This window comes from Sorghum bicolor, chromosome 1, assembly GCF_000003195.3.
Source record: "Sorghum bicolor cultivar BTx623 chromosome 1, Sorghum_bicolor_NCBIv3, whole genome shotgun sequence".
Lineage (NCBI taxonomy): Eukaryota > Viridiplantae > Streptophyta > Magnoliopsida > Poales > Poaceae > Sorghum > Sorghum bicolor.
Window position 1 is genome coordinate 5705921 of NC_012870.2, and position 22957 is coordinate 5728877.

General features: G+C 46.8%; 2 protein-coding genes across 2 annotated transcripts; both read right to left on the reverse strand.

The window, feature by feature from the left end:
- LOC8084183 (L-type lectin-domain containing receptor kinase IV.1) lies at positions 35–7100 on the reverse strand. The gene is made up of 2 exons (XM_002466337.2): positions 4872–7100; positions 35–1892 (listed from the first exon to the last, which is right to left on the reverse strand). The coding sequence occupies exons 1-2, from the start codon at positions 6863–6865 to the stop codon at positions 206–208; spliced, it is 3681 nt and encodes a 1226-aa protein (XP_002466382.2). The 5' UTR covers positions 6866–7100; the 3' UTR covers positions 35–205.
- LOC8084184 (homeobox protein rough sheath 1) lies at positions 11221–21612 on the reverse strand. Its single transcript, XM_002466338.2, has 5 exons — positions 20975–21612; positions 20731–20856; positions 20495–20609; positions 12028–12272; positions 11221–11842 (listed from the first exon to the last, which is right to left on the reverse strand). Exons 1-5 carry the CDS (start codon positions 21311–21313, stop codon positions 11618–11620), a joined length of 1050 nt encoding a protein of 349 aa, XP_002466383.1. The 5' UTR covers positions 21314–21612; the 3' UTR covers positions 11221–11617.

A 22957-nucleotide genomic window follows, 5' to 3' on the forward strand; every position in this document is an offset into this window, starting at 1 on the left:
TATATAGATGACAATCAATGCGACAATGTTTTGTCCTAAATCTGTTCCAAGTCGTCTGACGAGACTACAATACTTCTCAAACAAGCTGGCGGTTGGTCCGCGGACGTGCAACGACCAAACTAATTGGCCAACGGCCATCGATTTCATCAGTTGACAGTCAAGTGAAGACTCACAAGATTGGGACACCAACCAACAACCGTACGTGTCATCGTCCCCCGGACAGATCAGACACCGTGCCGTGGCTCGCGTCGGACGCTGCCGAGGACGTCGGATACCACATGGCGTACGAGTCAAACCCGTTGCTCTGCAGCGAAGCCATGGCGCCGAAATCCAGCTCCGTCGGTGACGGGTCCGGGAGCCCCAGGCTGCTGTCCAGGTAGCGCAAGACCTGTGGCATGCTCGGCCTCGCGCCGGGCGAGGCCTGCGTGCAGAGCAGCCCCAGCTTGAGCGCCAGGCTCGCCTCGCCGGCGTCGTACTCCCCCTGGAGCCTCGCGTCCACGCAGTCGCTGATCCTGCCCTCGGAACAGCGCCCGAGTACCCAGTCCACGAGCAGGACGCGGCCGCCGTCGCCGCGCGCGTCTTCCTCGATGGGCCGCCGCCCACACGTGACCTCCAGGAGGAACACCCCGAACGCGAACACGTCGGTGAGCGGCGTCGCCTTGGAGGTGCGCGCCAGCTCGGGGGCCAGGTACCCGATGGTGCCGACCACCCGCGTCGTCCGCGGGTTGCCGCCGTGGTCGTGCAGCCTGGCGAGCCCGAAGTCGCCCAGGTGCCCGGCCATCGCGTCGTCGAGGAGAACGTTGCTCGCCTTGACGTCGCGGTGGACGATCACCTGCTCACAGTTGTTGTGGAGGTAGAAGAGGCCCATGGCGACGTCCTTGATGACCCGGAAGCGCTTGCACCAGTCCAGAGCAGGCTCCCTCCCACGATCGTACAGGAATTTATCGAGGCTTCCGTTTGGCATGTACTCGTACACCAGGAGGAGCTCGCCTCTCCGGCGGCAGTAGCCGAGCAGGCGGACGAGGTACCGGTGCTGGAGGCGGCCGATGCTTGTGATCTCGGCGACGAACTCTTTGATCCCTTGGCGCGAGTCATGCGACACCCTCTTTACAGCTACCTGGAGCTTGGACGCCCGGAGCACTCCCTTGTACACCTTCCCGAACCCGCCGGCGCCGAGCAGATGCCTGTCGTCGAACCCGCCGGTGGCGTGGAAGAGATCCTTGTACGAGAACCGGCGCGGCCCGAACTCATCCTCCCATTCCTCACGAAGCTCGGCGTACTTGACCCTTCTCCAACCGAACACAAACACGCTGGTGATCGCGGCGAGGACGAACGCCACGACGCCGATTGGCAGCACCACCTCGAGGACCGTGTTTGACCGACCGCCTCCGCCGCCAGCTACCGGCGGCATCGGCAGCTTGGAGTAGTCGAGTGGAGGAGCTGATGATCCGTTCAAGCAAAAGCTCCAGCCAAGGATGCAGTGCCGCGACGACATGGAGCCCAGGGAGGAGGCAAAGCCGACGTACGACTTGTCGGTGATCACCGTCGAGAGGTCGACGACATGGGAGAGCAGAGGCTTCTTGGGCTTCGGCATCCGCAGGGGTGCTAGCGTCACGTTGATCTCCGTGCTCGGGCCATCGTAGTCCACCCACACCTGCATGGCCTTGCCGCTGATCAGGCTCAGGTTACGGAGCACTCCGCCACTGCCGTCCTCGTCGTCGTAGTACGCTGCCGAGGCGGCCTTGACAGACCTCAGCCCGTCTATGTCAATCCCGACGTGGTTGCTGTCCATGTCCCCGAACTCCACGTTGAGCAGCGTGTCTAGCTCGACGGCGAAGACATGGTTGGTGGCGTTCCCGACATCGCTCGTGTTGAAGAGACCCATAAACTGGCTCGGCAACGTGTCCGTGAAGCTCTTGGTAGGGGCTATGAAGAAGGCGATGCCGTAGGCGCTCAGCTCGGCGTACTCGGAGAGGATGGCGAACACGAAGGTGGTCGAGAACGAGAGCACGCCTGCACCGGCGCCTGACGGTGAGCGGAAGTGGAGCGGGGCTGGGTACACGCCGTGCCCTTTCACCAGGTACGTGCCGTTGGTGAGCACGAGGACGCCGTCCGGTGTGACCATGGCTGAGTCGTCGACGGTGATGTTTGCGCCGGCGAAGCCATTGAAGATGAAGTCGATGGCGCCGCCGGAGGAGTGCACAAGGTTGAGGCTAACGCAGAGGAGGAACACAAACACTGGCATGGTGGCTGTACAGAAACAGAATAGGGCCTAAACTGAACGATGCTTTGGCATTGGTGTGCTATCTGCTATCGGCAATAGAAATGGCAGGTTCTTTGGATTGTTGTTGATGTTGTTGTTTTTACTAGGATGAATCGATTGTGTTCACATCTGTACTGTAAAGAACAAACGGTCCATTCAAAGGCTCAAAGCATTACTCCGACTGGTTGGCTGATTGACTTGTGCAATGACTTGAGTAGTGTTCTCCTTTATCTTTCTAGACTAGACTAGACTAGAGAAGTAAATCATCATTTGTTTCCTAGCCTTTATTATTATTATTATTATTATTATTATTATTATTATTATTATTATTATTATTATTATATGTCTAGACTAAGAGAGCATGCTTTATACTCAGACTTTAGTACATCTTCTTATAATAAAAAAACGAAGCTCCAGGTTAAAATAAGATTGAAATGAGTGTTTGCAATTTCATATCATGCTATTTTAGGCCAAAACTTCTCACATCTCCAAATCTCCTTGAGGCTAACAACGATTAATTTTATTTCCAGTCGTCTCAATTTAAATTCTACAACTAAAATTAGATCCAACTTTGTTCTATTGCAAAAAATTTCTAACTAGAAGCACGAATCTTTACTGAAACTAGAAATGATGCTTTGCATTAGTGTGCAATCTGCTATCGGCAGTAGAAATGGCAGGTTCTTTGGATTATTTGATGATGTTGTTTTTACTATGATCAATCGATTCTGTTCACAGTTGTACTGTAAATAACAACCGGTCCATTCAAAGCATTACACCAACTGGTTGGCTGATTGACTTGTGCAATGATTTGAGTGTTCTCCTTTTTCTTTTTTTTCTAGACTAGATAAATAAATCGTCGTTTGTTTCCTTATTTATTTATTTATTTATTTATATCAAACTTAATATGTCTAGCATGTTTTATACTCAAGCTTTAGTATTCCTCCTTATAATAATAAAATACTAAGATCCTATTAGTAAAAAAATTTCTAAGATCCCATTATTCGAGGTTAAAAGAAGATTCAAATGAGTGTGTGAATTTTCATAGCATGCTATTTTAGGCCTAAACTTCTCACATCTCCAAATCTCCTTGAGGTTTAGTAGTTTCCATAGCCTAAGAATGTGAACATCCATATCGGAATATTTTCGTGGTTAGCAACGCTTGATTTGATTTCCAGTCATCTCAATTTAAATTCTACATCTCAAATTATATCCAACTCTGTGGTATTGAAAAAAAAATAACTAGAAGCACAAATCTTTACTAAAACTAGAAATGACGATAAATCGGGTAAAAAGTAATAACTACGATTTTATCCTAGAGTACTCCATCCATTCCAAGTTCTAAACTTTTTGGCTTTGCATTGTGTATTTAGGTGTACGGTAAATATTATGTATTTATAAAAACCAAACTCATTTTGGCTGTATCCATGCAAATGGCACATTTCTCATAATTTTCTAATGTTTCAATTTCAATAGTCCAAAGCACTCTGTAAGGAAGTATGTATGATTGGGCCATCATATGGGCTATGGGCCATGGCCTAGTTGAGCTTTTGCCTCGATGGAGACTATGGATTTGTGTGGTTTGAGGAATATCTAGATGAGGTGGTCCATCATGAATCCACCTATCAAATTTGGTGAAATGACTCCATTTCTCATATTAGTACTAATTATTAGCTTATGAGGAATAAGGTGATGATACATCAACCAATTCCATTTCATAAACTAAAAAAAGTGAGAATGGAATAACTCATTCCTCAATCCAAACACACCACGGCGACTGAGAAGGGATATTCAGAAACAGAACACATCTCTATTTCCTGCTGCCTTGCCCTGATGTACCTCTGATCCGTATTGAATCCCCCCATACTTGCTACCTATCTCGAATTCCATTCTTCTCAAGCTTGTACTCTGAAGCCCATATATGTTACGCTGGTGAGTGGTGATCTGATTATGAACTAGGAGTTGGAAAGTTGGGAAGTCAACTAATGTGACCTACTAAAACAGTCACAAGTAAAGCCGTAACCAGTGTTCCGTTCACACGTTTGATAGATAATGGGTAAGGCTGAAGAGAGGCCGGCCGATGGCATCTTTCTTCGACTGTGATTAATGATTTTGGGCTTGGCAGAAAGAATGGTAGGTACTTCTAGACTATAGATTTTTCAAACATACCTGCTACTATCTCATCTCTACCGTCTTTACGGCTTTACCTCACATAGTCACATGCGTTCAGATTCCTACCATCGATTTATAGACTAATAATTAATTTTTGGCTTGGTAGATGATTTTTTTTCGTAGAACACAATTTTCTGGGTACAAGGTCTGATCAAGTGATCGTTGGCTCGTTGCCACGCTCTGATCATTGCGCCTCTTGCAGCGACCAGCTCATAATATTTCACAGAAGAGATTTACAGCTTTGAGAAATTTTGTCTTTTGGAAAATTGGCAACTCTACAGCAGAGCAGACTAGTAGCACTAGCTAATGAACTGGCGACATCTAGTGTAACTGTACATGCTCCAACAAGACAACGCACATGTCAATACGGAGTAATATATGTCATCTCCCGCCAGAGAGGCCAGTCATGGTCCCGATGCTCATCGCCGTGGACGACGACGGATTCGTGGACGCCGACAGGACGAACGAATCGAACCCTTCGCTCCGCATCAGGGCCAGCATGCTGAAGCTGAGGTGCGACGGCGTCAGCTCCGGGAAGGGCATGTCGCCGTCGAGATACTGCATCACCTGCCGCATGCTCGGCCTCGCGGCGGGCAGCGGGTGCGAGCACAGCAGCCCTAGCTTCAACGCCAGCATGGCCTCCTCGTCGTCGTAACAACCCTGGAGCTTCGCGTCGATCACCTCGGCGAGCGATCCCTTCTGCCAGTGCTCCAGCACCCAGTCCACCAGCATGAGCCGGCTGTCGGTCATGCTCTGCTCCACGGGTCTCCGGCCACACACGACCTCGAGGATGAACGCCCCGAAGGCGAACACGTCGGTTAGAGGGGACGCTTTCCCTGACCTCGCCAGCTCTGGGGCGAGGTACCCCATCGTGCCGACGACATGGGTTGTCTGCGGATCGGCTCCATGGTCGTACAGCCTCGCGAGACCAAAGTCTCCTAGCCGTCCGTTCATCTCGCTGTCGAGCAAGACGTTGCTGGCCTTGATGTCTCGGTGGATGACGACCTGCTCCCAGTCCTCGTGGATGTACAGCAGCCCTGACGCCACGCCTTTGATGATCCGGAACCTCTGAACCCAGTCCAGCGTGGCCATGGCCTTGTCGTCGTCGCCCTTGCCGTATAGGTACTTGTCAAGGCTGCCGTTGGGCATGTAGTCGTACACCAAGAGAAGCTCGCCTTTCCGTCGGCAGTAACCGAGCAGCTGCACGAGGTTCCGGTGCCGGAGACGGCCGATGCTGACGACCTCGGCGACGAACTCCTTTATGCCCTGCCTTGATTCGTGAGACACCTTCTTGACGGCGACCTCCAGCTTCGATTTCGGGAGCACTCCTCTGTACACTCTCCCGAATCCTCCGACGCCGAGCAGCATCTTGCTCTTGAATCCCTCGGTGGCGCGGAACAGGTCCTTGTACGTGAACCGGTGCGGCCCGAACTCGACCTCCCAGTCCTCACGCAGCTCGGCGTACTTGAGCCGCCGCCGGACCAGGGCGACCACGACCGCCACCACGGCGAGGACGAACGCCGCGGTGGCGATCGGCAGCACGATCTCCAAGACCTTGGACCGCGGCTCGGGGCCGAACCGCGGTAGCTTGGGCAGGCTCGCGACGTTGATGTCCGGAGCAGGGCCGTCCATGGCGAAGCTCCAGCCGAGCACGTAGTGCTCCGACTTCACCGTGCCCGTGGCGGACGAGAAGCCCACGTACGCCGGCTCCACGAGCACGTCCGAGAGGTTCCACGTGGCCGACACCAGAGGCCTGGAAGGCTTGGACGTCCCGAGGGGAGTCAGGAACACGTTGATCCGCGCGGTCTCGCCGTCGTAGTCCACCCAGACTTGCATGGGCTTGGCGCTGATCAGTGTCAGGTTGTGGAACTCGCCGGTGCCGTCGTCGTAGTAACCGGCGTTGGTGGCGTTGACGGACGTGAGGCTGTTGATATCGATGCCGACGTGGTTGTCGTCGGGGTCCTTGAACTCGGTGCTCCGGATGGTGTCGAGCTCGACGCCGAAGACGCGGTTGCTGGCGTTGCCGTTGTTGTTGGTGTTGAGGAAGCCCAGGTACTGGCTGGGCAGCGCGTTGGCGAAGCTGTCCTTGCCGACGAAGAAGACGATACCGTGGCCGCTGAGGTCGGAGTAAGGTGGGATGATGCCGAACACGAAAGACGCCGAGAAGGAGCGCACGGGACCGCCAGGCGTCCGCTGGAACCGCAGCGGCGCCGGGTGCACCGCGTGGCCCTTGAGCTGCGCCGTGCCGTTGGTGAGCTCCAGCAGCCCCGACGCCGTGATGGTGGCCGTGCCGTCCAGCGCGAGCGGCGCGCCGGTGAAGCCCGAGTAGACGAAGTGCTCATCGTCCTCGCCGGCGCCGAGGACGGCGACGACGACGCCGGCTAGGAGGACGCCGGCGGCGAGAAGAGACCGCGCGTGCCGGAAGTCAACCATAGCAGCGACCAAGAAGGCAATAACACCTCTGGCAATGGCAATTCACATCGGCCGAACTCGCTGCTTGTATTGTACTCCGAGTTGAGATCCGCGCTTGCAGTGCAGTCGCGTTCTGGAGCTACCGGTTTTATAATCCGGAGGCATTTAGTAGCTCAGAGCAACTGGTGACCAGTCCAAGCTAGCACAGATTTCTTTTTTCAGATCGCGTGCGTTCGCGTGCGTGCCGCCTGTCCAGTCGTCTCGTCTGAACAGGCCATCCTTGCCTGACTTTGGCTGGCCGGGGTCCAGCTTGGAAGTTTCCACGCCCTGTTGTTTAGCGCTGTCAGTTCTCACGCTGGCGATGCCGCGATGTGGACGCCTGTGACTGTGAAGAAGAAGAAGAACCCGGGCGCGCGTGGCGTGGCCGATGGAGACCGGCGGTGAATCATGCCTGGTGGCGAGCTCAGATGACCGGCGGTGCCCCGACCGGCCGGTTTTTTGTCGATGTCATCCGTCTCGGCGGCGAGTTGTGGGTGTGAAATGAAAATTTTTGGCGTGTCACTGTGCCGGCTCCTCTCGGGCTTTGCTGACTGTTGGAACGCGACGTCTGTGCCGTGGCAGGCGGTGACCCGCGCGTTCGATCTCCCGGCCGGCCGAGGTGGAATCGCTGGAATTGACGCTCTAGATGCTGGAAAATACTGTGGCGTGCCATTGCCATACCCATACGCAGGCGTTCCACAGTGGCAGTTGCAATCATGAATCATGTGTGGATATGGATATGCCGCCGCCGCCGCCGCTCGTCGGTGCTTGACTTGACTCGACATGCCACTTGGCACTACCCGCCGAGACGGACCGGTCTGAATCGTTGGCTCCATCGGATTCATGTCGCTTTCTTCTCCATCCGCGGATCACTCCTGTGGCTGGAGTGGGCCGCGTGCGGGTGGCATCTGTGTTGGGCCTAATACCACCCATTTCTTCCCCAGGCCGGATCTCTCTTGACTTGTAGGGCTGCTCGCTCACTCGCGACCACTTTGGGACGCAACCTGGGACGCGGTTTGGGCTCATCTCTAATCCAGTGGTTGAGCTGGATAAACTCATGCTGGGCTGCTGAGCTCGCCAAAACTACTGCAGCTCAAGGGCCCGTCCAACGGCTTGGCCTGCCCACAACACACGGACACGGAGACAGCAGTTTTGCGCTGGTGTTCTCTGCTGTCCTGAAATGGCTCTGTTCGGCACTTCGGCTAGCTAATAACGGGCAGAGGTATTTTGGTCCAGCAGAATTCTGTGGAATATAGACTCTGTTCGTTATAAGTCATACTTTTTATACCAATCAATAATATTTTTTTCTTACAATAAATCATCAAACAGTACTTTCAATCATGACTTTTTAGACAAATGGACAGACTCATAGTTGGCATTTATGAATTATGCAATGTTTTATTATTACAAACCGATTTTCTCCGTAAGATTTGACAGATCATGTTTGGTTAGCGGTCTGACTGAGTTAGACGCATAAGCCACAAATGATTTGGACTCATAATCTCTATCTGAGTTAGACACATTTACGCTAGCTTTTGAGCCATCAATCTTCCAATCTGACTACTCGGATTGGAGTAAGGCTCCGACTATTCTTTTTGTGTGGGTGAGATAAGCATGCTCGGCCTAAATTAGCTATCTCGTTTAGTTTGTGTGGACGATGAAGATCTTTCACGCACAAATTCTAGGTTTTTAAATTGTTTATGTAGTATCCATGATATGTTTCATTTTTGATAAATTAGAGGGGTAGCTTGGGACATGAAAGTTTAAACTATTTTAAGTGGGGCGCCTCATGTCCAATATATGTGGTTGTTGTATTACTGAATGCTATGGTTTATTATGGAGCAGGGAGATGTTCATAAGGAGCCTAGTTCCATGCCTCCACCTTACATATCACAACTTAGGGTTAGATGCTGATGGCCCCTAGACAACAATCAGTGATTATGTTTCCTATTCAGTTATAATTAGATCTAGGTTAATCTATTCACATGTCTATCCATGTAGTCCTATGTGTAGTAGAAAACCACTCTTTTTCCACTACTAGATATGAATATTGTGGAATATTGTTCACTTGAATGTAGAATTTTGTACTCCTAATTTCAGTTTATTATTCTCTTAAACTTAGAATATTTTTTTTGAAGGCGGAACATTTTATCTCAAACTTATAACATTATCACTAGTTAATCAAAAAGGAAAAAATTTAAGAAAAAAATTTCAAATGAAAAATTATTAAAATGTACCAAAGTGGGATACAGTTTTGAAGCATTTAGTAGAGTAAACATAGTGATTCAATTGAAATTTAATTTGAATACTTCGCTATGGTTTTTAAGTTTCAAAGTGTTAGCATATATATGAACTGATGTAATTAATTTTATTTTATCTTACTCATGCTTCTTCTGAATGCAAGGCAATATTGAAGAAACCTTGTGTCACAGGTGGTTACTAGGGAGGATGATGTGCATGACCACCACTAAGCTTGTATTTATAGATGGTCAAACAGATGACCTAACTTGATATGTTACACACTTGATGTTGCACGACCTACGTACTATCTCCATCACTATTGTCCCTTATCATCATCAATTTGTAGTCAGGGGAAGTCACATTGTTGATTCCTCAATGACAGTTGTGCACCCACATGGTGCTAGCATTGCCCAACAAATTACAATAACAAGAAGAAGTTAAGTGAATATATATGTAGACAACACAAATACAAAAGAAGGAAGACAAATAAGAAGTTAGTGTTAGGATTTTGCATACTTGCATTACTAGAGTGCCAGAGATGTTGGAGACCAAGATCCATGGATTTAGGAGAAGAGAGCACCGGAGGTGCCGTTGAAGACCAATATATCCATGGATCTAGGAGAAAGAAGAGAGGGAGACTAGGATTAGTGGGACTAATGTAGCTATTAGTTCATGGATCACTGTGACATTACAAGGAGCTAACAAAATATGGGGAAGGAGAGGGACAAAAAAAAAGAGAACATGGGTAAAGATGAGAACAAAAACACGGTCAAGACACAACAAAGGTCTTGTTTAGATCCAAAAAGTTTTTGGATTTTGACACTGTAACACTTTCGTTTTTATTTGACAAACATTGTTCAATCATGGAGTAACTAGGCTTAAAAGATTCGTTTCGCGATTTACAGGCAAACTGTGCAATTAATTATTTTTTTATCTATATTTAATGCTCAATGCATATGCCGCAAGATTCGATAGTGACGGAGAATCTTGGAAAGTTTTTGATTTTGGGGCTGAGCTAAACAAGGCGAGAACGTGATACAGGACTACAGGAGTGAGGCACAATGGAGCCTATGGTTAAGAGGCGCATCGACGAGGGATTAATATACTGCAGGGACTAGCGGGCCATGTTGAGCCTGCTGTTAATTATCATACATTGGGTAGGCTAGGCTGGCCAGGCACGGGCATACTATGCATTGAGCAGTGTCGGGCCGTGTCTATAGGCCAGGCCGAAACAAGAGACCACGGGTTGGCTGATGGGCCTAGTGCTGTTGAAATGTTCAGCCACTCTCACATTTGCTGTATTTTCCAATCCCCACACAATCACACGGACACTACCGTCACACCGAGACACAGCAGCTGTGCAGGACCGAGTGGTGCCCCGTGACCCCTACGAGGGGCACACCGCACACACCTATAGGAGGCCAGACGCGGGGGCGCCGGCGGGCCGGCCGGCCGGGGCGCTGTTAATGCTGCAGCTCCAACGGTGTTGTCACAGGGGTCGTCCGGCCTGCCGCGCATCTACAGTGGAGATTTAAGTACACGCGCGCCTGCCGTCGCCCACAGTCCACACGGATAGAATAGAGCCGTGCGTTGCCCCGCACCGGCGCCGCGTCGTCATTACGACAGCGCTGCGGAGTTCGTTGGCCGTCTTTGCCGCGCCGGCCACTACTGTGCGCACAACAGTGCCCGGTCGCGCGCGGCGGGCAGGCATAAAACGCCCACCCTGGGGCTGGGTTTGTTCAGCTCATGCTGATGCGAGATCCATGGATCTATCGGTCACCATGTTCAGGCGCTGCTGGCTGTCGTTCGCCTGTTCCGCCGCGCTGTGTAGGGCGCAGCATTTGTGGCCAGGCGTACCACCCACGTACGATACGACACGGGCACCACGTGAGTCGCACAGGATGACAGGACGCCTTCTACTAGGCAAGAGCAACGACATCAGGTAGAATGGCATTGGCATGGCACCTGTGCTGCGCAAAGGAATGGTCGTCGCTCCATCGATCTGGATCTCATCTGGGTAACAGTCTAACAGTTACAAACGTACCATTTCCATCCCTCTCCTCCTGTTTACCTGCAGCAGGGCATGTAGCTGAGAATATACCAATGCATATAGAGGTTTGTTATCAGTCGTCTTTAGGGGGAAAACAAGAGAAAAACATGGTGCCTACGAGTCTACGACGACTTTGCAGAATTACTACAGATCCTCGATCGAGAGGAAAAAGTATCAAACAGAAACTGTACATTTACAACCGAATAGCAGCAATGGCTACCGTCAGTTCAATCACTACTACGTACCCCAATTAACAATCACCATGGTACCGGGACCTATATGCTTAAGCTTTTACCATGCATGCCGCTAGCTGCCATGGATCAGAGTTCACTCTCCACACGGTAACCCAAACTAAACAAGCACCACAGGGCCGGCCGGCAACTTTGCTGGACGTCGATCCGATCGAGAGCACACACCTACGCATGGGAGACACGCACTGGCCCTCACGACCCCAGCCGGTACATGCCGCCGTCAGCCATGAACGGCGGCGGCCTGTCCATGTACAGCGCCGCGGTGCCCTGCGGGACGTGGAACCCGCCCTCCATCATCGCGAACGGCATGTCCTCCGACGCCGGCTTCCAGTGCCGCTTCCGCTGGTTGATGAACCAGTTGTTGATCTGCTTCTGGTCCAGCCCTGTCGTCTCTGCCAGCGCCATCTTCTCCGTCTCCTGATAATAGATGATTGACGTACGTTACTCGCAACAGTCATGCATGCATCAAAAGCTTCAATCTTTTTTTGGCAACACACACACAGTAGTTGCCATTATCACGTATGTAACAATAATACGTATGAGTGTTGGAACAAGAGAGCTTGAATTAGTAATGCATGAATGGATATATAAGGTCTGCTTACAGAAGGATAGGGCCACTTGTAGTGCAGCTCCCACCAGTGCAACAGCTTCTGCCTGGCCTCCTTGGGGAGCTTCCCTTTCTTCTTCCTCTTGGAGAACTCCTGACGAAGGCCACCCAGGTAGCCGCCGTATTTCCTCAGAAGCTGGTGCTTGAGCTCCTTGTCCTCGGCGCAGGGATCGATGTCTTCAGGACAGCTCGCGTCCTGCTCATCCTCTGACGACCCGGCCACCTCACAGTTACTACTGTCTGCAGGTCAAGATGATCAGCAACCCAACAAAGTTGGTTAAAGCTTGCTTGTCACACTTTAATTATTGGTTCCAAAGATGATAAAGATTAGCTAGACCACTTCTCTGACAAAGTTTGTGTGGTAACCAAAGGGCTACCCGAATTACAAGCCAAAAAGCTCCCAATTAATTCAGCCTGTTTAGATAGGTGGGGTGATGGTGCCATACGAATGAACAGTCTTGCTCTGACCAGATACTGCTCATGCACATACAGTAGGTCGGACCCTAGGCCTCTAGCCCACACTTCACGAAATAATACCAGTAGGAATAGGATTGTTGCAGCTCTAGCGCCTATGACACCGTGTTTTAACTTTGAATAGGGCTTAGAAACCCATCAGGGGAAGAAGGAGAACAATGGATCAACGCAAGTTTTACCCCCTTAGCTATTTTTGGGCGTTCTTTCAGACTGTCCACAGCGTGTGCGATGCCGAAAATGAATTCATACAAGCCAGTGGGCACGGATGGTAAGGGTCTCTTTGGTTGGACTTTTGAACCTGCTTTTGCTTTTGCAAAAGTCAAAAGCCAACCAAAGGGCCAAAAAGTCAGATAAGGTTTTCTCCAAAAGCAGCTTTTACTGTAGTACAAATCCAAAAGTATCTCTCCCTCTACTTTCACTCACTTTTGACATAAAAAATTACCCACCATGCCATCGATCATGAGAAAATAACGTTTCGATATTTTCTTTTCTCCTCCCGTCGCACCCTTCTCCGTACGCACGCCCGCCCCCTTGGAGGTGTCGCGGACGCCCGCCCGCCCCTTCGAGGAGTTCGCCGCCCCTGTCGCCAAGCCTGATCGGCCAGCCGCCGCCCCGCCGTCTCCGGCCGGCCTTCGCCCCGCAGCCCCGCTCTGTCCGCCTACAGCACCCGGCCCTTCGAGGAGTCGCGCACAGGAGCGTGCCGCGGCTAGGGTTCGCCGCCCCCGCCCCCAGGCTTGACCGGCCGGCCGCCGCCCCGCTGCCCGGCGTCACCGGTGCCGTCTCTGGCCGACCTATGCCCCGCAGCCCCGCTCCGTGCGCCTACAGCACCCGCCCCGCTCCCAGGTCCGCACTCATCCTCTCCAGCAACTGCGAGACGGCCGACGACCACCGGCGCCGCCCCCATCATGGCCTGCAGCCACAACCAAGGGCGACCTAGGACGCCCTGCTCCTCCATGGGCTTGTCCCCCGCTGGCGACGAACCTGCAAGGTATGTCCTCTCCACTCTGTGCTTCATGAATGTGATGGATGCATGAGTAATCTGCCAAATCGATGTATGATTAGTAGTGGTTGTGTGATGTATGGTAAAGTTGCTTCTTTTGATTGTTTTTTTGTTTGCTTCAAGTATGAGTGACAAGGCAGATTGGAGTGATTCTTTTGTGAGGAACTTGTTTGATGCAGCCAATACGCCGATGCGAATTTTCACCTCTACTGGATGGAAGAATCTTATTTCCAAGTTTGCAGATAAATCCGGTGATAAACGCACAAAAAAACAACTCAAGAACAAGCTAGATATTTTCAAAAAGGAATACTCATTGTTCATGGAGTTCAAGAACTATGCAACCGGGCTTGGATGGGATGCTGAAAAAAGAACTGTTGATTGTTCAGAAGAATGGTGGGAGGAACACTTAGCTGTAAGAACTAAACTGTCTTTGTAAATATATTTTTTTTCCAATGGTTTGTTTTGCCCTGCTTTGCTATTTTTTTTACTTTTAGAGATGTAACAATCCTGAGAAAGGAATCAAATGTAGGCATGTGAAGTTCCGAAAGCAAGGACCAAAGTTTCTAGATGATATGCATATCATTTTTGGCAAGACACATGTTAGTGGGTCCTCGGCAACCTGTCCCGGAGATATATCCTCCGACAATACAAGTGATGAGGATGTCGAGGAGGTAACGCTAGGAAGACAGGGAACCAAAAATGTAGGAAACACTGGGAAGACAGGGAACCAAGGAAAGACAGGGAACCAAAGAAATAAGAAACGCAAGGCGGCCTCCACTGCTGAAGACAAGGATGAGAAGAGCCCCCTTTATTGTATGTATAAGAACACTTGTTTGAAGATAGAAACTCTGCATCAGAGAAAATATCTACAGTATTGAAGCATCATCCACTCCTGCAACCAACCTCGTTCCATCCATTGCCCAAACTGTGAATATGGTGATAGAATGTGGGGTGGAAGAAGGAACCGCTCTCATGCACACAGCCTCCTCTCTAATCCAAGATCGGGACTTTAAGGAGTTCTTTTGCTCTCTAAAAACAAACAAAGGAAGACTCGATTTGATTGAGAGGGAGCATGAGAAGGAGATGCTGAAGCAGAATTGATTTATGTTTCAAATTTGTTTTTCTTTCTGAACTATAATTGTTGAACTAGAATTTGTATCCTTTGAGACCTATGTGCTTGTTGGTCAGACATTTTGTTGTGCCCTGTGTGCTTTGAGACATTTTGTTGTGACCTGTGTACTAGAATTTTCATAATAATTATGTTGTGACCGTACACAACCTATGTGACATGTGCTCTATAATTTATTTTTTTACATATCCCTTATTGTGTTATGTAGATGAGGCTGTGTGACCTGTGTGACATGTGTGACCTGCATGTTGTGTTTGCTCCAGATTTGATTTTTTACATATGTAAAAAAATAAAATCTGGAGCAAACACAACATACTGTAGATGGATGGCCACTTGAGAGCTGTAGCTAAAGGGTAGAAGGGATTATTGTTGCTTGCTGAGCTGTCACAACATGCAGCCATTGTTGGAGGAATAGGGAACTCGTATGCTGAAAAATATTTGCAGAAAGCTGCATACAGAGAAACACTAGAAACTGGCATCCAATGGGTCTTGAGCTGTATGTCAACACCTAGGTATTTTTACAAGATGTTTCGGATGAGCTCTGAGGTTTTCAATGAACTTCATGACTTGCTAGTTTCTAACTATGGATTGACCTCGAATAAGAATGTTTCATCTATTGAGTCATTAGCTATGTTTTTATGGATCGTCGGAGGACCACAATCATTTTTGCAAGCCGAAAATCGATTCACACGGTCACTTTGGACGATTCACACCAAGTTTCATGAAGTGTTGAGGTGTTTACGCAAGTTAGCTAAGGACAATATTACGCCAAGATATCCTACTTTTTCTACGGAACATGAAAAGGTGAGAGAGAACCGTTTTTGGCCATACTTCAAAGAAGCAATTGGAGCAATAGATGGGTCACATGTTAAAGTGATAGTGCCATTGGATGAAACAGTTAACCACACAAACCGTCATGGGTACACTTCTCAAAGTGTGCTAGCTATTTGTGACTTTGACATGAGGTTTACATTTGCGGTCACCGGTTGGCCGGGATCTGCCCATGACTTGCGCATCCTCAATCATGCATTGGCAAATTTTTCATCATTTCCTGTGGCTCCTAAAGATAATAATGGTTTCCTGTATTATGTTATTATGTTAGCCGGTTGTATTATTATGTACCTTACTAACTTGTTTTATTTAGAAAAATATTTACTAATACATAAGTGCTCAAAGCCAACGGTGGAACATAATTTTTACAGACAGTTTCAATTAAAGAACGTCCGTGGAAAGAAATTGGCTTACCCGACAAAAAAATCGCCTGTGAATATCAATTTTTACACGCAGTTTTTCTAACAAAACCACATGTAGAAATCATGTATTTCTATCCGCCTGTAGAAATAATTTGAACTTAAATTTTTTGAGCTTTTCAAATGACCTCGTTTGAAAAAACCGTCAAAATGAAAGTTGTAGATCTTGAAAAGTTATAAAACTTTGTAGTTGATAATTTTTTCATTTGAAATAATCTTGTCATCGAAAACTACGTTTGAATTTCTCAAATTTGAAATTTAAATTTTGTAAATGACCTCGGATAAAGGAACTACCAATATAAAAGTTATAGATCTTAAAAAGTTGTAAAACTTTGTAGTTGACGTCTTTTCCATTTGAATCCGTTTAGGGCCTCAAATAATCAATTTATGCTTGGTTTAGGATAGTATGTGGGGAACTAAACTCTAATATAGACACAACTGAGTGATAGGTGGAGTGGTAGAGGAGGCTATGCGCGAGGGCGAGGTCTCAAGTTTGAATCCCACCGGCGATCGTAACGTGCGATTTTACACGAAAAAAAAAAAATCTTTTTTTCCTATTTTTAAAAACCAATTTCGTATTTTCTAGAAAAAGATTTCTACAGGCGGTTGGCATAACTGAACCGCCTGTAGAAATGCATTTCCATAGGCGGTTCTCAGTTACACGCCTGTGGAAAAATTTATTTCCACATGCCACCAACGCAGGCGGTTCGCCAAACCGCCTGTAGAAAGGGGTTGCGAACCACCTGTATATTAACTCTGTGTACTAGTGATTATGTTGTGGATTCAGGTTATTCAAAATCTTGCACCTTTCAAAGGAAGCACCTACCATATACCAGAATTCTGAAATCGTTTAGAGCCTCCTCAAGGAAAGTATGAGGTGTTCAATTTCTTACATTCATCCCTTCGTAATGTGATTGAAAGGTGTTTTGGAGAATTGAAGCAAAAGTGGCGTATTTTGAAGGACATGCCAAGTTTTGATGCTACTACTCTTGTCTTGCTTTGCATAATTTCATCCGTGATAGCAAAATGCGTGACAAGGAGTTCGACAGGTGTGATGCTGATGAGGATTACATGCCTCCATGTGCAAGACGCAAAACACAAACACAAGAAGATGGTACCGTCGAAGGGGGGAGCGATGAATCCATGAATATCATACGTGATAGGATAGCTGATGCTTTGGTTAGTGCGAGATGAGGCTAGTTATGTTGAGAGATGGCATTGTTGTATCCGAACTTTGATGGAGATTTTTCTATTTATAAAAATTATTTTACCTTGCTTAAATACTCATTTTCATGTAAATTAAAGAACAAATTACAACGTTTTGAGTAATTTTCATATAAACATGTATGAGTGAACCATAGCTTATGAAAGATTTTACATGATATGTACTTGTTTTAACATCACTCGTTAGGGCCTTAAAAATGATAACATATAAATTTACACTCCTTACCACAAAAAATATACTATTATAATTTTTACTTGGCATATATACTATATATATATATATATATATATATATATATATATATATATATATAAGCAAATTCCACTAACTTCCAATCTAAACATGCAAGTTATCCATGTCATTTCCTACTAAATACCCCATTTCTTCCACTAAGTTTCAACCTCTTCAGCAACCAAGAGCTCCACTTCATCATGACAAAGTGCTAAAACTATCCACATCATCCTCACTAAGTACAATTATTAGTAATTTCAATTTATCAAAAAACTTTATTTTATTCTATATCGTATGTCCTATAATCTATATTCTATACTGTATATCTATCCCTGCTAGCTAGATATGCAATTACTATTTTTAGTCTATCAAAATACGAGACATCTGCATCAAGTTTTTTTTTTTGCATCTTATATATAACACCGTCTGGTACTCCACTAGTTTTCTTATTGGAGTATTGTACCATTAGCTTGCCCAGTTTTGACCCTAACCTACAATTCTACAAAACATGTAGGTTCCAGCTCATGCATGCAATGCAAGGGCCGGGTATCCTTCTAGAGTTCGTCATTATTATTATTATAAAAACGAAGTGCACATCCTGTGGTAGGGTCATTAGGTGTGCCATCGTTGTAAAAAACAGTTCATTGATTCCAGGTGTTTTTTCCCTTTCCCATCTTACGAGTCATTCACTGTGGACCAAGCAAATCATGCACAAGAAAACAGTCTCACGAACTATTCCGTTTCATCCATGCTTCCAACAACACTGCAGATGAATCTAAATATACAGTCAGAGACTATGCTGTGCTTATTAATTCTTCACTAAAATTCTGTGGGAAGAAGCCTTATTAGTATATATATACCCCGCATGCAGATATATAACAAATTCAGCTGAAGGCAATGTAATAATGCAACTAATGTTGGATGTACGCATATGTTCGGACGCATGTTTGGGCATCATGCTGCCATTCAGTTTCCACGCAGCATGCAAAAATAAAATGTAGGCAACCAAGTAATTAGAATTGAGATCTGTAAAGTTGCAAAACATTGTAGAGAACACGTGGTTGTATAGTAGCAGATCTGCAGATGGAGGAAGGGCTAGCTGTATATCGTACAACATACAACCATACATGTTATTCAGACACACTTGATATTTTGCCATGTGTGGATGGATTGCTAAATAATGCGCGGGAGTTTTTTTATACATAATAGTATAATAGATGTAATCTCGTCAGAATAAAAGTTTTTGATCCAAAAACAACAATTTTTTCGCCCAGACGATCCAAAAACATGATACTACAAAAGTGCTTCAGAAAACAAGCATGATACTAGTACACTAGCTAACAAAAGCCATCTATTTTAAGAAATTATTATCCATCAGCAAGCATGCCAGAGTGAGGGCAGTTGCAAACAACATATGTCCTCCGAAGTACACAGGCATGTGTGTAGAAGCAAAACAAACCGAACAGGGATTCTTTTTTCTAATGCATAACTACCCGTTGTCTTTTCATGTAAACACTATGGTCACAAAAAATGTTATTTCGAATGAACTTTACAGCTAATTAATTTGTGTATCTTGTACATATCAGCTGTTCTAGAATATTATAAAATTATAATAGAAGACAAATCAACCTATCATTACATCTTCGTGTAATTAACCTGGGTTCTTTTTATTACTATATATTATATTTACTATATTACTGTTATTATACTTCCTCCATACCCATAAAACAAATCGTTTTGGATAACGGTCTCTAAAGTCTAACTTTGACTTGTTGTTTTTATAAAAATATTTATCAAAAAGTGATATAGATATATTTGTATGAAAGTATTTTTCAAGACAAATATATTCATATAATTTTCGTATTTTCAAACTCAACAACTTAAAAGTTATTCATGATTTATATTCCTAATGTTTGACCCAAACCTTGTCTAAAATGACTTGTTTTACGGGTATGGAGGGAGTATGTATCACTACAGTGCTACATGAGCAGGTGGTTATGGACACATCAAGAAACAGCGGCGCTACAAATGACCATAGGAAGGACGCAAGCAACCAGCATATATATGACAAGTACTCAAGTGCGTCATAGCTTGGGTCCTTTTACCCTACTGTACTGTAGGACTAGGAGTAGATCAAGAGACAAAGCAAACAGTGTAGCGACAGTACATTTATCTATCTCGAACAGTACTGAAGCTGCCCATAATACTCGCGGAGACACAATAACAGGTTGCACCGCTCATCCACCGCCACACGTGCGGCCCAATTTCCAACCGCTAACTGTGTATGCCCACTAAACGAACTTAGGTATAGTACTTTGGCTAGCTAGTTGTATGAATCTCTCTTTCTTACTAGCTACACACACAAAGGTACTCCTATATAGGAGTACAACACAGTGAAAGACATTACAAGACGTGGTTGGTAAATAAAACTAAGAAACAGTGATGGCTGAATATCTAGAAACTCTGATCTGATGTGATTCGTCATCAGTAACAGTGCATGTAACCGAGGCCATGTTTAGTTCACCCTAAAAACCAAAAACTTTTCAAGATTCTCCGTCACATTGAATTTTGCGGCACATACATAGAGCACTAAATATAAACAAAAATAAAAACTAATTGCACAGTTTATCTGTAAATTGTAAGATAAATCTTTTAAGCCTAGTTACTTTATAATTAGATAATGTTTGTTAAATAAAAACGAAAATGCTACCGTTCCGAAAAACTAAGAGGATATCCAAAATTGAAAATTGTGCTCCAGCGTTATTCCATGGCACATCAGATCAGGTCTCCAATATTGCATTATACTACAATGATAATAAACGAGAGGTGGAGAGCCATGAAACCTGGAGCTAACAGTGGCCTCTCGTGATGCTCACTATACTACTACTGATAAGTGCTCTCCATTATGCCTCAATCATCAAACAACTGGACTAATTCATGCAAACCTTATCCCCTCTCCCCGAATAAACAAAGCAACAAAATCAATTAACGGCTGGTATTATGGCATGGCAGTACCCGTATCAGCAGCACGAATCCAAAGCGCGCGGGGAAAAAAAGCTGGCTCAGTTTCATCCCATAAACCCAACAACATTTCCCGATGCGGTAAGCTACCGTACCTGTCTGAAACGAACCATGTAGAAATAGTTACCGTACCGGAGATCGAGCCTAGCTGCAGTTGCCTCTCCACGCTCTTGAAGAACTCCGTTGCTTCCTGGATCGGCCGCGCCATCTCCTCCTGGAACTTCACCAGCATGTTGCAGTAAGCCTCCTGCAGAGAGTGGCAAACAGGCGATGCAGCTGATTATTTGAGATGGTCAGATGGATACATGCATGGACAAAGAAGTATCGCATGCGACGAATGGATCGATGGATCAAAGCACCGTTGGTACCATGAACTGGTCGAGCTCCGGGTCAGGCCGCGTCGTCGGCTCGCGCCACCGGCTTGGCCCCGGCTGTGCGCCCAGCTTGGCCGCCATGGCCGAGAGCCTATCCGAAACATCCGGCGGCGCGCCGACCTATACAATCGACCAAATCGAATCCATGAAGCTAGTAACATTTTATTTTATATACATATATATCCTGAGTTTCCTGATTAAACAAAGTCCTGTGCATGGATGCTCCGCTCGTACTAACCTTCTGGCAGTCCAAGTAGGCGGCGAGGAGAGCCGAGTACTGGGGGTGCGACATGATCTTGGCCTTGATGGTGTCGGCATCCCCATCCGCCGGCGGCGACGACATCTCTCCCTGTACTATTGCTGCCGCGTCCTTCTGATGGCTATGCTGCTGCGCTGCCGACGGGTCGGCGAGTAACTGTTGCAAGGCGAAGCGTGAGCTGTGGTGCTGCCGGCCGTCCGGCGGCGGAAACACCTGCTGTGCTGACGATGTTGATGCCGGCAGCGGAAGCTGCAAGAAGGAAGCAGCCTTGGAGGAACTTCTCCCACCTCCGCCGCCAAGATCCCCGAAGCTATCCATGGCTTTTGGCTAGCTTCTTTATTTCTACTGTTTGTGAATAATCAAAAGAAAGAGGAAGAAGAAAGCTGCTGAGGCCAGCAAGACGACTCAAGAAACCCTAGCTAAGGCTAAGCTAGCTAGCAATGGATCGGACGACGTGAAGGAGGAGATGAACTCAGGTAGATGCATGGTTGAGATAGATAGATATTTGGGATAGGTTCTGATTAGGAGATGAATGAAGAAGAGAGGAGGAAAGGTATACAGGAGTGAATGATATATGCGTGTGTGCGTGGCTGGTGGCTGGCTTTGTTCCCATGTCAAGTCAGAGTAAAGAGGATGTGCGCTGCAGGTAGCGGCCGCTGTTACACGCACAGGACGACGACAGCTGCCTGGGGGAATACTCGGTCCGAATAGACAGGGACCAACACCGATGCGTTGCGAGGAGGTGAGGAGGAGATCCGTACCAAGGTGCAGACGCATCATCATACATATCACATGCAGATGCGTGATCTTTTCTTGTTCTTCATCAGTCGTCCTTGCATGCTTGCGACGTTTCTTGGAGCTGGCTGGACGGATTCTTTGAGGTTTCGATCAGTGTCGACGACGGCCCTCTCTGTGGAGGAGCAGTCATCAGGACTCATCAGGGACGACAGCGAGTTGTTTCATCTAAGAGCAGTAGCAAGCGTCATGTAGTGGGGACTGTAGAATGAAGTTACAGGCTACAGCCAGCAGCGGTGGTGTTCCTCTTCGTCAATCTTTTCCTATGTGGCTATGCCCTACTACTGTATGTGTTTAGCTGCTTGACCTCTCCTTTAAGATGGGAAGATTCTTGTGGTAAAGTAACATGCTACTAGCTGGCCGGTGCCTGTTCATACCGGCCCGTACGTGGCATCAGTTTTTTTTTTGACGAAGTACGTGGCATCAGTTGCTTGGTGCTTTCTCGCTCAATCTCCCTGTCTCTCCCCTTCTGGTGATCTGGTCTTTCCGTGTCAAGATTTCTAGAGATAGATCAAAGCCAAGGTTATGGCGAATTAGTGGTAGAGAAACACATGGTATATACTTCCTCTGCCGAAGGTACAAAATCCACCCAGCTATCCTAAGTCAACTTTTTAAAACTCTCACCAGTTATCGGTGATAGTAAATACCCGACAAATTGTCTAACATGCAAAATTCTATACGTATGCCTATACCTATACCTATATATATATATATCTACCTATCGGGTATGATACCTGCATATATATACAAGCCCTACCCACGCGGGACGTTAGATTACCACTAGTATAGATAAAATCCTTTATATTTTAAGCGCTGACAGGTGAAACGTCATATAACACTTGTATCCAGAAGTAGAATCTTACACACACGGGTGTAATTTTGTACCCATACGCACAACACAAGTGTTGGGTATAAACGTACAATATGCGCAAGTAGATTGTCATCCCGTCCTAGTCTACACATTATTATTATTTAATCTCTCTGTTCCAAATTCTAAGTTGCTTTAATCTTTTGGTACATTAATTTCACTATCTATCTACATATAACATATGCCTATGTACGTAGCAAAATTTATGTATCAAAAAAGTCAAAGCGACTTATAATTTGAAAAGGAGGGAGTAGGTAAAAAAGGATATTATAGCGAATCTAACAATGTCAGTCTCGTGC

What these genes read in the sequence shown, in the direction of transcription:
- LOC8084183 (XM_002466337.2), bottom strand. Translation starts at nt 6,865, where the DNA reads ATGGTTGACTTCCGGCACGCGCGGTCTCTTCTCGCCGCCGGCGTCCTC. An exon ending in CTGTCGGCGTCCACGAATCC is followed by an intron (nt 1,893 to 4,871) that starts GTCGTCGTCCAC and finishes CACGTTGCCGAG; the next exon opens with CCAGTTTATGGGTCTCTTCA.
- LOC8084184 (XM_002466338.2), bottom strand. Translation starts at nt 21,313, where the DNA reads ATGGATAGCTTCGGGGATCTTGGCGGCGGAGGTGGGAGAAGTTCCTCC. An exon ending in GCAGCTAGGCTCGATCTCCG is followed by an intron (nt 12,273 to 20,494) that starts GTACGGTAACTA and finishes CTTGACCTGCAG; the next exon opens with ACAGTAGTAACTGTGAGGTG. An exon ending in ACAAGTGGCCCTATCCTTCT is followed by an intron (nt 11,843 to 12,027) that starts GTAAGCAGACCT and finishes ATCTATTATCAG; the next exon opens with GAGACGGAGAAGATGGCGCT.